This window comes from Poecile atricapillus, chromosome 2 (genome assembly GCF_030490865.1).
Source record: "Poecile atricapillus isolate bPoeAtr1 chromosome 2, bPoeAtr1.hap1, whole genome shotgun sequence".
In the NCBI taxonomy this organism is placed as follows: Eukaryota; Metazoa; Chordata; class Aves; order Passeriformes; family Paridae; genus Poecile; species Poecile atricapillus.
Genome location: NC_081250.1, coordinates 19,561,150 through 19,577,144, shown reverse-complemented (window position 1 = coordinate 19,577,144; position 15,995 = coordinate 19,561,150). Strand labels below are relative to the sequence as shown.

Sequence of the window (15,995 nt, the reverse complement as noted above, 5' to 3'; positions counted from 1 at the left end):
GGTTTTTCTTCAAAAAGTATATTGAAAAGTATAAAATTATGAGCTCTAGCATCCAAAAAAAATTAAATCTGGATAATTTATTTTTCCATTAAAAAGAATGATGTTACTCAGCAGTCTGTTTATACACTGGTGGGTATTTTGTGGAGCATACAACTTCTTCCTGTCTTTGTGAAACTGTAGTGGAGAAACCTCTGACAAGGCAGTAGGTTTTGCTACTAAAGAATGCACATGAGCTTAGCCCAATGTTACCTCAACCTAAGATGATTAATACTCTTCTTTCTTATTGTGGTATTTCTGTTTGTGTTAGAAAACCCAGTTCTCTCTAAACTACCTTACACACATATTTAATAATTTTTTTTTACTTTTTTTTTACTTTTTTTTTTTTTTTTTTTTACTTTTTTCACTGCAGTTACTACCTCATCCAATTGATAGATTATGGCACTTGTGTAAACATGTGATTAAATTTTCACTTGCATTTTCTTTAACATCTTTTAAGTGTTTTGAAAATATTTCAGAAATTTTAATCCTCTCCATTAGTGTCCCTTATAAAGAACTGCTTGCTGCATTCACAAACAAGGGGCAATCATATATATATGTTTGTATAAAAAAAATCATATGTGTGCATCTGTGTGTTTATAAATGTTGTTTGTGTGTGTAACATAAATTACATAAGTTAGCATATTCAAGGTGACTTCCAAAACCCTGCTTTGGCAGAAATGTTCCTAAGAATAGGAAAGAACTTAAGAAAGTTCATTTTCCACCTAAGTTTGTGGTGCATAAATTCAAGCAGTGCCCATATTTTGGGCCATAAAATTCCCATTATCCCTAAGATTCAGGGACCAATACATATGCTTTTCATGATTCAGATCTAGAGTGGGAGGACACCTGATATCTGCTGGGCTCAATTTTATTGCTTGAGACACAGACAGGACTGATTTCAGCACTAAGCACAGGAACCACACACATGCTGTTGAAGAACTTGGCCAGCGCTCTCTTTGGTGCCCACAATTTGGCACATATCCTTCTGGTTAGTTCTCCTCCTTGCAGAGGAAGCTGGAGATCTGTGTTCAGCACCCACCTGCCCTCAGGACAGACCTAAGTACTCAGCATGTTCCTGCCCAAATAAGCTGTGTATATGTCTTGCACAAACTGCTCAAGTTTAATGGACCGATGAAAGAGACTCAGACCTATCCCTATCTTTACCATTTGCTGTTGGCACAGTAAGGGTGGCTCACACTGAGAATTGTGTGGCTTGTGCTGACCTTTGGAAGTGTCTCGACTGAGTCTATGCAGAACTGATTTGCTGGATTCCATATCATGCTTTTAGGCCATACAGTTGGTTTGTGATGTTGAAATGAAACACCAAAATTAAGGCATGCAAGTCTTGCCCTTTGGGAACTAGTTTAGAAGCAGAACCAAACTTCTTAAAAGCTTCTCATCTGAGTGCTTCTGGCCTCAGATTGGCTCAGAAAGAGCCATCCTTTCATTTTAGAGTAAAAAATAAATTTTGTACACATTTTCTGGTCTTTATTCAGGAGGACTGGGATGCAAATATGCACTTAGTAGGCATATAAATAATCTGTCATTGCTTCACTAAGCAAACTAAATGAATCAGAATATCATGATTTATTACAGTTAAGATTAGATCAAATGAAAAAATTAACAGGTTTAAATATTCAGCTCACCCCATTGTTGTGTCAGGTAATCAAAATAAATTATGAGACTGGCATTAGAAGCAATTACTTTCTGACAGTCTTGTTGTGAAAACCTTTAGGGAGACATGTCTGGTTTAGTCCAAAACCCAAACCAAGTTTCTTGCACTGATTTAATTAATAAGGTAGAATATTTCTGTGCTTTACTTGTGTCTTCCTCCCAAACAGTCATTCTGGTTTTAGCTACCTGCAACAGAAATCATTCAGTGTGTCTCCTCTGTGGTTCCCACTGGGGAACAGATTCCCCTCCCAGCATGTCTGTGGGCTGAGCTCCTGTGACTGCTCTCATCCCCTCAGTCCTGCCTACCACAGTAACACAGAGCCTGTCTGTCAGATTCTAGGGACACACAGCTTCAGCCACCTGTAGGAGCAGCTTTGCAACAGAAACACCTTTTAACAAAGCAAAATTTATTTCTCCGTCATCAAGACTGATGGGAAGCTTTAGGGAAAACTTTTGTCTTGGAATACTGTACATACAGATTTCTGTGTATACAAGGCATATGCTTTTATTCATGAAAAATGTGGATAAAACCCAAAAAAACCAAAATGCATCTCATCAAAAGCAAAGATTAGATTCTGCTTCATTCTTCAGTAATTTTAACTAAAACATCTGTTGCTTTTTATAAAGTTTTGGAATAGCTTTGATGATTCTGGGCCTCTCAATACAACAAAGATGTTAAGGTGCTGGAGAGAGTCCAGGGCAACAAAGTTGGTGAGGGGTCTAGAGATTAAGTCCTATGAGGAGCAGCTGAGGGAGCAGGAAGTGTTTCACCTGGAGAAAAGGAGGGTTGGGGGGATCTTACTGCTTTCTACAATTAACTGAGGTAGGAGGTTGTGGCAAGGTGGGGGTCAGTCCCTTCTCCCAGCAACAAGTGACAGGATGACAGGACATGGCCTCAAGCTGTGCCAGGGGACTTTGGGCTGGACATCAGGAAGAATTTTGTCACAGAAAGGGTTGTTAAGCATTGGAACAGACTGCCAGTGGAGGTGGAGTCACCAAACCTGGAGGTGCAAGGTCTGGATGTAGCACTTAGTCCAGCTGACAGGGTGGTGATCAGTCAAACGTTGGATTCAGTGATCTTAGACTTCTCTTCAAACATAAATGATTCCATGATTCCAAGCAATGTGGAATATTAACAGCTAGCCATCTATATAGGAAAAAAAAAAATTAGATCTAGGCAGCAAGTTCCACACCCATTCTGCTTGCACAGAATAAATGTGATTAACTGCACCTGTCATAGGTGCTTCCAAAAAGAAAAGGGATATGTGAAGACCTCTACCAAGAAAGCAAATCTTTAAACCTCCGGATGAGGTAATGGACATGAGATCCATAAATAGCAAAATTTGTCCTATTAATCTATTATAAATTGTTTAAGGCATTGTGTTAATTAATGAAAAATTTGCATTTCAATACCTCAAGTGATTATTTATTCATGGCTTTGTAGCAAAAGGTATGGGTAGCTTGTATAGCTTTAAAACTGATGCTGACGATTTTGACCCAAAATGCAAGTTCTTTCCCAATTAATTGTAAAAGTGGAGCACTTAAACAATTAAATAACTAAGCTGCTCTTGAACTTGGAGCCTAAGACCATGTTAATCACTGAATTGTCAGTGTGACTACAGTGTGATAATCTCATCCCATGCAAACAAATTATAGGAATGCAACTTTTAAGGCAATCTCATGTTTCATTTAATGTATAGCACTATACCTGCATTTTATAAATACTAAATAGTTCTGTGCAGGTCCAGAACGTATTTAGAAGCAACAGATGAAAAATTATTTTTTTAACCTAGACATTATTTATCCAGAATATTAGTTTAATTTCATTTATTTCAGTAGAGCATAGTTGTAAATATATTTAGCCATCTCTTCTTTTGGACTCAAGTCTTTTCAGCTTTAATCTGTTTTGATCTTTGATGACCTCTGTGATATAATGGAATGGGTTTTTTTCTTTTTTTTTTTTTGTTTGACTTCTCAAGGAAAGTGCAGGAAGCTGCTATTTCTTCATTTGCCAATCCTTTATACAAAGACCTCAGTTCATCTGGGAAAGTAAAGGTAAGCTGCCTCTATATGTTCAGAAAAATGTGATGTTGTAATCCTCAAATAGTTTTCCATTAAAAGAATATAATTCCTCAATGAATGCTATTTAATAAAAGATGTGAGAATTAAAAATTGACTCAGTACTCAGATCAGTTCTGGTGCATTTTCAAAACATATTAATATTTGACATTAGCTCAGTTTTGACATCTCAGTATTTATAATTATGACTATGGGCTGACAATTTGGAGGAAACTGTTTTGTATCAAATATTTACCCACACATAGATAAGAATAAGGACTGGGACTTGTCTCCTTTTGTATATGGAAAATAAACAAACAAACAAAAAAACAAGAAAAAAAATCCAACAGAGCAAACACACAACAACAGAAACACATCAACAACAATAAAAACACAAAATGCATGATTCAGCAACCAAGTTGCTTTTGCACACTCACTTAACTTTAATGAAACAGTTTATAATCCTTAATTCACCTTGACACTACGCAAGCAATTGGCCACACGTTTCCCTAGTACCATTTGCTGATCAGAATTAGAGGCTGATAGAGTAACAAAGAATTTTTTGAATAATATAGATATATATAAGTGAACGTATTGCAGCAAACTAATTAAAGGCAAGATTTAATTATCAAATTACAATGATAACTAAAATTCATGTCTTACATTTAACAAGAAATAAATGATTGAATTAAAATTAAGGTATCTCTGATATTTTGTTTATCATTAAAAGTAATACAAAGAACCTTGGAGTATAAAGAAAAAAAGCCCAAAAAAAAATTTTAAATATTCTTCCTGCCCTCATTTTGATTCTGCCCTTATTAACATTGAAAGAGCTAGGCTTGGTTTGAAATAGACAATAAAACTTGTCCTTTGCACAGTCAATAATATAAGATTCCACTGCAGCTTTGAATAGAATTAACTATGACATGCCATTTACTTTCTGTAAAAAGGTCCTTACACCTGATTTTAGAGACATTAGATCAAATGAATTCACTTATATGTTGGAGTTTGTGAGAGCTCCAAGTTGGAAACATTCCCATCACAATCATGTCCAATTCATCAGGACATTTTTATTTTAGTTAAAATAGATTCCTGACAGGCTTCATTAAATAGTAAGTTGAAAAACAGAAGCACAGAGTCAGGAGAGACATTTTCATGGAAGACAGCCCCAGGCATTGTGATTGAAGTCCAGCCATGCACCAGAATTTCCTCTGTTTTCTCTAAGACTGGGAAAATACATGTTTACACTAATTCTTCTTTCTAAAAGAAAACAGGCATTATGAGTTTTCTCCAAGTCTGATGAGACTTAAATCTGAATGGTACATCATCAATCAAAAGAGATGACAAAATGTGAGCAAAATCTCGTCTCCAGCTGAATACTCACAAGTTATGCCCTTGTGGGAGTCTCTGAGCTTCATAAAGAACAGTTCTCCTGAACCTTTCTGAACACCAAATCCATGTGGGCTTAGCATAGCTACACTCTTGCTCATAATACTGCCTCATAATTTTGGATCCATAGAGTGTGTTACCCAGGCGCCACATGGCAGAAAATATTATTTTCAGCTCACTAAAAATATTCTGAAGCAGTTTTTTTCTTTTTATAGTCTCCTGGGTATGCCACTTCATCTGCTGTTCAAATCAGTGTATCTCCATGGTATGAGGTATGTAATAATACATTTCTAGGATATGTGTTGGGCTAGTAAAGGAAATTCATTTGAAGAGGAAAGGGAAAAATGTCACTTAATGGTGTATTGCTACTTACACTGTTAGCAGCTCTGGACATCTGAGAAAGATGACCAGGGCTGAATTGGTTTGCAAGGACCTCATAAAAAACAATTCTAGTAATGTTGCTTGTTACAGCCACTTGTTACACCATACACGAATTCAATAACTTTCAATATGGGCAGATGCTGAAGAAAATGTTTAGAATTACTGAAATCCTTACCTGAAGGGTTCATATTACCTATTTTCTCACACATTTTTCATTCAAGGAAATTATAACCATTTTCTTGAAGGAAATTATAATGTCATGCACCAAAATTAGTGACCCACTGCAATTACACTATTGTACACAGATTGCCTAAAATAATACAAAATGTATGTTAGAGCAAGGGCTCTGGAGACAAGAGAAAAAAAGGTGGAAACATGCAGAAGTAGGTTAAATTATTTGATCAGGTGCATGTGGTAGGTAATTGTTTTGGTGGACTTTTGCTAGTTTTATTCAGCCAAAAGTCCGGTCTAAAAATGTTTAGAGATTTTATAATTTTCTTTAATATGTTACCTCTATAATGAATCTGCAGCCATTTGTATGTGCATTTTAAAAAATTAATTGAATCACTTGGATTTTAAATTTCATTCTTTTTTCTTTTAGTACCCGTTTAATGAAGATGTGAATGCTACTTTTCCAAATCCTCTCTATGGGGTAGCAGCAGAAGACATGGAGAAATTATGTAGCTCCTTGAAAACATAAACACAAAGCAGGATCAACAGTGATTGTAACTCTTTGCCTAAAGATTTATTATAAAATCTGGAAGTGTGTTATGATAATGTAGTATTTACAATGTCAATTAATAACTCATCACAGAATACCTCTTATTAGAACAATTCCATTCAGAAAGTAAATTTATGTTAAAAATGGAATCCATATAAGTAAACCATAATTATATATAGTCTTCTGTAATTTCTGTTGGTGCAGAAAGAGATTGATAATTATAACTATGAATTCATTTTACATTTGTATATTTCAAATTCCAGTATGTTAATAAAATGTTTAATCAAATCCAGATTCTTTAGGTTTGAGAATCATAATTTTTATGTCCATTATTTGAGAAATGATGACTTAAATATTTCTGTAATTTTGCACTATAAAGAGATTTTAACTGACTCTTTTAGTGTTCCAAGAGGCAGAAGCAAAGAAAAGTCTATATAAAATTAGAAATGTATTGAACTAAATCAAGAGTGGTCATGAATCATAGATTTGAATATTGGCTCAGCATGTGATTCATCTATGTGACACACCAGTGTATACACTTATTTTGAAAACATTTTATTATTATTAACCTTGATAGTTATATCTGACCAAATTTTCCTCTGGTCAGCTCTACAGTTCTGTAGTTCTGACCACAGTGCTCCTGATAGATTTAGCTTAGTGACTGGCAGAGGGTGAAAACTGGCATGTTTAGGAAACGGTATTTCTGCTGAATAGGTTGGCTTCCCACACAGATGAAACTTATGTCAGCCCATGCCTCCATGAGAAAGATAACAGGGAGAAATTTTGGAGTGCCTTGTGATTTTGACTGTCATCCTCTGTGGTACCAGGCATAGCTTCTAACACTGTTTACACTTTAAATAACCTGACAAAATGTCATCTTCCATAATACCCACTTGCATTACATGATCATCATTTTTAGCTTGAAGGTTTAAGTGTTCCTGCTGTGCTTGTGTTTTCTCCCTTATTGTATTTCTACAGCCTGTTTAATTTTAAACCCACTGGCAAGTCTTAAAGTTACTAAACTCCTACAAATTGCATAAAAACAGACATCTTCACTGTAGATGGTATCTCTGCTAGTACCTTTATTCAGGGGAAGCTCTATTCCTTGACATTTATTAGACTTTTGAGACTCCAGACAGAAAAGCATATTGATGCCTGCCTTCATTCCATCATGCACAGGGCTTCTTGGTTTGGGTTTGGTGGGGTTTTTTTTTTCCTTTCACGTTTTCTTCATAGAATAACCACAACCTATATCTTTCTATATATATATATATATCTATATGTCTATGTATCTTCCTACTGGGGCCACAGAACTATTTTTTGACTAAGAGTTTTTTGTTTGTTTGTTTGACTGTCATGTTGTTTCAGGGGTAGTAGGAATAACAAGGTGTGAGGTTTGTCCATCATTCTCCCCATACCTTCCCAGCAATATGCTCGTAAGTGCCTCTCTGCTGTATTCACACACACGTCTGCCTTGCTGCCATCTAGTTGAAAGTTACCAAATGTTATTCATTAAGGTTTTAAGTAAGGAAATATGATCATACATGCTGTTTTCTTTCTGAAACAAGATTAGTATTACTAAAACATAGAATTTTCTTATTATACTTGTACCTGTTAGGATGAGACACTGAGAATAGATTTGATCCAGGAAAGTGCCAAGTGCCTCCAGCTCCTGAACTCTGATAAATCTGTGTGAGATGATTGATCTCTGCATTATAAACAGGCATTGAACATCCCTACATGGTCAAGCCCGTGTACTCAAATTCTCATTTATTCTGCAATAGACTAGCACTGCTTGCAGAATTTCATTAATGTGCTGGTTATGCTATAGTTCTTAAATCTCCATTTATTGTGTCATGCTCTGTGTATCTGTAAAAAATTACATTAATGAAAAGACAATGGTAGAACTTTATCACATTCTCCTTTATAAAACAAAATATATTTATTTTAATAGTTATGGTATTCATATTTTAATGTCCAAAATAAAAGTAGATGATTATAAAGAATTATTGTAAAAGAACTCAGGGAACTCATAAGTAATTATCTCTTGAGAAAACTGTGACTATTCTGGATAATCTATGAAATAAGCCTTTCACCAAAATAATTTTCAATTTTTATAATTGACAGAATGTTTACAAAGAAAATGCTGAAACAGTCTTTTAATCTTCCTGAAATTCAATTTTTTTTTCTTATTTCATTAATAATAATGTATTTAATTATATTCAATATATGATTATTGTTTCAGCTGACTAGCAGCCCCAGACTGAAATGCTTAAGACAAAAACTTTACTTTTTGTTTAACTTTCTGAAGTTTTTCAATACTTAAAACCAAATCCATAGAATTCAAATTCTCAGTCATTCAGTTTCAATTTCAAAATCCAGAGAACAAATCCAAAGTAAATATACAGATTATAAATATACAGGAAAAAATATTGTTAAAATTTGCTACATAAGTTTCTTCCTCCAATTTATAATATGCCTTGATTAAATACCTTCTGTAAGCTTATGCTGCTATTGTCATAAACTTTATGTAATAAAAATTATTTGTTTTCAAGTGGCCTGTTTTCTGGGGATAAATTAGGAGATGAATACTCTATACAGACAGTGAATACTATACTGAGTCCAGTTTAAACAATTAAATATATCAGTGATCCAAGGTAAAGGCAGAAATAAACTACAAGACCTAATCTACAAGAAATAAACTTTTACAAAATCCAGTACCATTTTCAGTGTGGTCTATGTGGTCTTCTCAGAATTGTTTTTGTTATGAAATCTCACAATCATAAAGAATACAAGCATCCATGTCTCTTGGATTTGTCTAATCTTCATTTAAATCCAAGGTTTATTTATGGTACCTATCAACAATCATGTTTCATACACATGAAATGTCCAGATCTTGTCTTAGAAAGGATCACTGTATTTGCAGCTCCTTCCATACTTGCCTCGACATCTGCCACTGGCTACTACTTTGCAGTTTTGGAAGAGCTGTTGAAGGGGAGCAGGAACTTATCTCCTGTTTGTAAAACCTGAAGTAGAACATATGGCTGTGTACCTTTCTCCTTGCCAACACTGAAGGGCTCAAGCCTTGTTCCAAGCTTGCCTTTGGGTTGGGTGGTTGCACTGGTGCAGCTGTTTGGTTTTTTTTTGCAGTGTTTTGCACTGTTGCCCCATGCTTCCATGTTTTCCTGCATCTGCTGGTCATAACAGTGGATATGCCCATGGATGTAGTCCAGGTGCTTGTTGATGCTGACTTTTACTCCTCCTTGCTCTGTTTCACCTGCAGCAGCCTGATGGCTATGCAATGATAAAACTGATCAACCACATGATCTAATTTTGAAAGTATTTTGGTTTTTATCTAGAGGATGGGTTAGATGGCATCCAGAAGTCCTTTTCAACCTAAATGTACTTGTAGTATTACAATGTTTCCATGGCTGTTTTTGGGAGGCACCCAGTTCCTCCTTGACATCATGACTCTCATTAAGCCATCTCCAGCTTGTGCCATGCATGTGTCTGCTGAGATCATTCCAAAGCCAAAGTGTCCTCAGCTCCTCCTTACGGCTCCTTCATTATTTGCTCAGCTGTGGCTGAGGCCCCAGGCGCAGCTTTTGACTTTTTCATTACCTGTTCTCACACAGATTACATCTCACACAGCTGGAGATAGGCTCTTGGAATACTTAAAGCTTTGATCTGATCTGCTGCACCTTAATCGGACATGCTGCCATACATAAACACTGAAACTACAAAAAATGCCCACTTTTTCTAGCCTTCAATTGGTAGGGCTTAAATTAGTCCTGTCCACAGGTATATGCCTACCCTAGAACACAGTACATTTAATTCTAGCAGCTCCTAATTCTTTCTGTTGCCTGTAAAGACAGTTTAGGCATTATGTCTGCAATGGAGATGTCCAGATTTAATAATATGAATTGCATTCATGCTGTTTTAATTAACTCCAAATTTCATTCATGTATGTATGTAATAGGAAGATTTTCACTGGATAATATTCCTTATGAGTGTGCACAAAAATGCTATCTAACACACAATCCTTTTCCAGACCTCTCTGTATAAATTAAACAGAAAGAGCTTAATAAATACATATAACTTGCAGTAATGCATCTGTCAAAAGCTGACATCTTCTGTTTTTAATTTTCAGTTTGTGTGTGGGGAAAAAAGGGAGAAGGGGTGGGAAGAACTCATATGGGAACAAAAATGGATGTTCCTAAGCAGAAAAATCTACTGTGGGCTGTATTGCTCCATGTAGATTACAGCATGTGAGAACTCTGGCACCTGACATGGAACAGTATTCCTCCTCTACTGGGAACTTAAAGACAGTAATTTATTCTCCAAGGTACCAGTCAGTTACTAAGGTTTGTGAACAGGAAATTGTTCTCCACTTGTGTGAGGATGAAGTACAAAGTGCAGCAAAGGAAGGAAACACAATACTAACAACATTCATATTAATCATAAATCTTATATTGCAGCCCCTTTTATTTGAAAGCAGGGATGCAGCTGACCAGAAGGGTGACCATAATGTGCATGTTCCTGCAGCAGCCATCCACAGACCTTCACAAATGTCAGGCAAGTTAATAATCATATCTGGATTTTAATTTACCATCATCATTCTTAGGGATATATTTCATGCTCAGAAAAAAAAATGCTTAAAAAGAAAAGGTGCACTTTTCTACAGGATATTTGTACGTGACAGCTAAGATTTGAAAAACTGTAAAGCATATTAGTCTTGGTGGGTTTGCATTTTATTTTTATTACAATACACAAGGTGCATCTCAGAGGGGGTCAGGGGAATAGACCAGAACATAACCTTAAACATAGCAGGAATTTACTGTATTTACTGTTTTATTATAAAACCACATTTTTTTCTCCTCATCTTAATATAGCCAAAAAGCAATATAGCGTTCAGCCTAGGTACCGGAACATGTAACTTGACTTAATATTCTGGTGGTGAAAATTGGGTGTAGGAGGTAAACTAGAGTAGCTTGTGGTGTGACAAGGAATTTCTTTCAGTCCTGGCCATCCATTGACCACAAACTAAAATACATCTCCCAGCATTGATTCCAACTACTAGAAGAAATTTTCCATTCTGATAGCTCAATGAATTTTTAAAGATTTACCTTTTCATTTACCATGTCATCATAAAAGGAGTTAATTTTTAATTTTATAATTTATTTATGAACAATGCCAAATGATTATGCTTTGGAGAAGAGCTGGTCAAGTTCAGGGAAATGTTTAGGCAATAAGATAAGTCAGAAAAAGTTATCAGCTGCAGGGGAGGGCAAATATTCTACTTTTCTAATGAAAATGTGAGTCTCTGAAGCAAGTCAGCAAGGCACGCTCAACTGGGTTAAATGGGTTTAACAGGGAGAAATGAGCACAAATTATTCATGGGAATTCTTTAATCTTCTGTGTAATTATGTGATCATTCTCAGAACAAAGACTTTGGTTGCTCATAACAGGAGGAAAAAGTCAGTTTACACTCAGCACAATGATTAGCATAGAGCTGTGGAGAACAAAAAAACCCTGATAATCTAGCGTTTTAATTTTTGCTGCATATTTTGAAAGTTTGGGATGCTAAGTTTAAATAATTAAGAGGTAATAATAAGTAACTCTTTTTTTCTTAAAAGAAAGCTGTCTTCATTTTGTTCTTTATCTTAGTCTTTAATTTTGAGTCCTACCTCTTCAAGTGACTAATTTTTCTTTTTTTCAACCACTTTATTCAGGTCATAAAACAGTATCGTTTCGTGACAAGTATTTTACAATACATATGGTATGTGAATTTGTAAAGCTTCAGTTGACATTATTATGGTTTTGATATCCAAGGCTTAGAATACAATAGAGCACCAACATACAGCTCCATCAGAAACATGCTATGTCTAGAGCATTAGCATTAGTAATTTATTTGGTATTCACATGGACATGTTGGCCAGAAGAGGACATTAATAAGCACTATATTACAATTGGGCTCCAATGCAACTGTGTATTACAGCTACTTTAGTAGTTAAAGTCATCAATGTGATTCATGTGAAGTGCTGCCATGGAATTAATAATGATTTACATATTTTTGAAAAAAGGGTCTGTGTTCATTGTAACAATGTGATTATTCATGTAACAAATTGAAAAGGTAAGTAGGACTCTCAGGGTTATACACAAAATTCCTACTGACACAAAGCCAATCAAAAGGATACAAGGATATACTCCTAGGAGTGTACACCCAGATATATACTCCCATACCAATTTAGAATATCCAGAAGATAAAAGCAAGAAATAAAGTAATTACTTTGCAGTTCCTGTTTAGCTGTCTTAGCTAGCAGGAGGTTTCTCCAGACACCCTTGAGAAAATGCAGTGGCTAAAGGATGCTCAGGCTGAAATTTCTAACACATGTAACTTCCTTTGCATATGATAACCAATCATGGCAATTCTAAGAAGTGTTGTTTCTGCAGTTTAGCAACCCATTAAATTCTACTTTTAATTACTCTAAAATCTGCCTAATTTACTAGTTGTGTGAACTTTCTCTTGAAGACCGGTTCCTCATAGTCAAAAGATTTGAAAGGAACCATTGAAAAGAACACTTTGATTCAGTCTCAGTTTATTTTCCTGTTTGTACATCTGTGTTTAACTTTTCTACTAAGAAGTAGATACAAGAAAAATCCTATCCAGTTCAACAAAACTGTCTTCAGTTAGGCATGGGGTAGAATGATGAGAAGAAAAGTAGAATTAACATCAGTAAATATTCAACATATTAGGTATCCAGGAATAGAAATATTTTCGTATTTCTGTTCTTTTAATGACCCATTTCCTAGTTACAGTTACAAATGGAAGAGTAAGCTAGCATACTCCTCCTCTAAGTTCACTGCAATTAATCCTAAGAAAATTCTTTGGGCATATACCTGAAAAAAAAAAACCAAAAAAACCAAAAGTTTTGTTTTGCAATACCAGTGGGAATTCTAGAAAAAATCACCAAGAAGTAATTTCACAAAATGTTGCCTATAAGTAGACATATGGGCTCACTCTTTATATTTAGCTTGTCATCCTCCTATAGATAGCAATTAAACTCACTACCTCATACACTCCTGAAAAGCTCTCTGGAAATGAAAGTGAAATGTAAGTGTATACCCAGTGCATACCATAAATAGATCCCAGGTTGTTGTTCAGTTTTTTATCTCAAATGAAAAGAGATAAAATCATAGAATCATAGAATGGTTTGGTTTGATAGGGACCTTTAAAGGCCACCTATTCCTGCTGTGAGGAGCAGGGACAACTAGATCACTTTGCTCAGAAGTCCATCCAACATGGCCTTGAATGTTTCCAGGGTTGGGGTATTTCCCATCCCTCTGGACAACCTGTGCCAGCGTTTTACCACCTTATTGTTAAAAAAAATTTCTTCCTTATGTCCAATCTAACTTTATCGTCCTTTAGTATAAAACCATTATTCCTTGTCCTGTTGCTGCAGGTGTCACTAAAAGGTTTGTCCCTGTCTTCTTATGAGCCCCTTTACATAATGAACAGCTTAGAAAGGTCTCCACAGAGCCTCTTCTCCTCCAGGTTGAATAACCCCAACTCTTTCAGCTTTTCTCATAGGACAGGTATTACATCACTCTAATAATTTTTGTGGCACCCCTCCGGACCCTCTCCAGCAAGTCTTTCCTGTGCTGAGCACTCTGCAAATATGATTATTTAGTCTTGCAAGAGAAAATATAAAATGTCTCACTGAAGAGGTTGCACAGATAGCTTTGATTTCTTTTAGCATGGAACTGATTAATCAAGTTGCACATATTTGTTATTTAACACTAAGTTGAACTTGCATTATATACTTTAACCTGACACAAATTAATCATACATCTATATACAAACACACACAGTAGATGCCTTGAGAAAAGGCAAGCAAAACGTGTCTCTGCATCTTCAGAGAATGGTCAGAACTTTTCTTTTCTTGTGCCAATGGGCTCTTTATTTCAGCTTTCAATCTTTCTATCTTTATATAAGCTTTTTTATCCTCTTTCTTATATTATCTCACTGGTCACTCAACCCTTCACTTATTCTCTTTTCTACATGAAAGAGAAATGCAGTTTTGATCAAATAGGAAATTTGTTTCAATCATGATGGTTAAATTACACTTACCCTCTATGCTCTCTCTAGCTTACTTATTGCATTGCAAATTCCTCAAGGCTTTCTTGGTCCTCAGGTACCACTACATTGATTATCATGAATAATGTCACCAAATTTTCAAGAGCTTCTATTGCCTATGAGTCTTATTGAGGTCAATGGGAACTTCAGTCCTGGGACCTCAAGAAATTCCAGGCACACTAAGAAACCCTTATTTAATAATAAAATATGCATTGAAACTCTTAACTTTGGGGGATCTTAATTTCACTGTTTTAAGTGATTTGCTTTATCTTTGTTTCATTGTCATTTCTCATGGAACAGGCTTTGAATCATTAGATCAAATAATTTTCAGATAGTACCAAACTGTGGTGAAGGATCTGTACCTAAATCACACCATCACAGACATTTGAAGCATTGCTGTTTTTCTCCATCACTGTACACTATCTAACTGCTGTGGTAAGTGCTGTGCCCTGCCTGTTGTTTGAGTAAATACTCCCCTGGGAAGGAATACGAAGCACATGGTGGAGAGGGACAGTTCATTGCAGACAATTAATTTGCTCCATTTGACACAAAACAAAGTAACCGTTTAACAATAAGATAGACAAGTTTGGTGCTGAATTTTTGTTGTTTCAGTATGAACTTGCAATAAGAGCAATATACTTATTTTTTCTGATTTGGGTGGCATGGTTCTGGAGCTCATCTATCACTTTGATTATCAAGTGGTTACCCTAGAATTTTGCACCAGCACAGAGACTACCCCAGTTGCCTGTAAAACAGCCATGCTTAGATAACAGGATTAGAAATAAGTTTTAATTCTTCTAGTCAGAGAAAATCTTAGGCTTCAATGTCACTGTTGTGGTTTGACACGAAATGCCAGGCACCCACAGAAGCTGCTCACTCACCCTTCCCTGACACAGCTGGGCAGAAGAGAGAAAAATTTAATGAAGACTTTGTTTTGTTTTGTTTTCTCCAGTTAAGGACTGGAGAAAACACTCCAAGGGCAAAACAGGCTCAATTAAAGTTACAAAGTGAATTTATTACTAACAGAATTGGAGGACAATAATGAGAAGTAAAATAAGCCCTTGAAACACCTTTCTTCCCCCAGCCCCTCCATCCTCCCCACCAAGAGTGCAGGGTGACAGGGCATGGGGGTTGGGTCAGTTTGACACCCAAGGTTTTCCTCCGCTGCTCAGGGAGAGGAGTCCTTCCCTCGCTACACCATGGGTCCTTCCCAGGGGAGCCAGCTCTGCGGGAATTTCTCCAGCGTGGCTCCAATCTCATGAGAGCAGTCCTCCCATAACTGCTGCAGTGAGTCCCTCCCACAGGCACACAGTCCTTCCAAAACTGCTGCCATGTGGGTCACTCTTCCCATGGGGTGCAGTCCTCCAAGCACAGGCTGCTCTTGGAAGCAGGGTCCCCTCTCTTCACCAGACCTCTCACTGGATCACAGCCTCCTCCAAGCTTCACCTGCACTGGTGTGGGCACCTCCCTCACGGGCTGCGGATGGATCTCTGCATCCCCCATGGGTCCATGGGCTGCAGGGGGATTTTCTTCTTCTCCTTCTCCACTGACCTTGGTGTCTCCATGTTGTTTTCTCTCACATGTTCTCACCTCCTC

The 15,995-nt window shown here is 36.4% G+C and overlaps 1 protein-coding gene across 1 annotated transcript in view; it reads left to right on the top strand.

Annotated features, from left to right (window-relative positions):
• Window positions 1–6,311, top strand: part of MALRD1 (MAM and LDL receptor class A domain containing 1) — a 239,243-nt gene extending 232,932 nt beyond the window's left edge. Inside the window, exons 39-41 of the mRNA XM_058831049.1 lie at window positions 3,693–3,768; window positions 5,376–5,432; window positions 6,143–6,311. Coding sequence (XP_058687032.1) covers window positions 3,693–3,768; window positions 5,376–5,432; window positions 6,143–6,241 — 232 coding nt within the window. The 3' untranslated portion in view covers window positions 6,242–6,311. The remainder of the gene's footprint in view (window positions 1–3,692; window positions 3,769–5,375; window positions 5,433–6,142) is intronic.
• The last annotated feature ends 9,684 nt before the right edge of the window (window positions 6,312–15,995 follow it).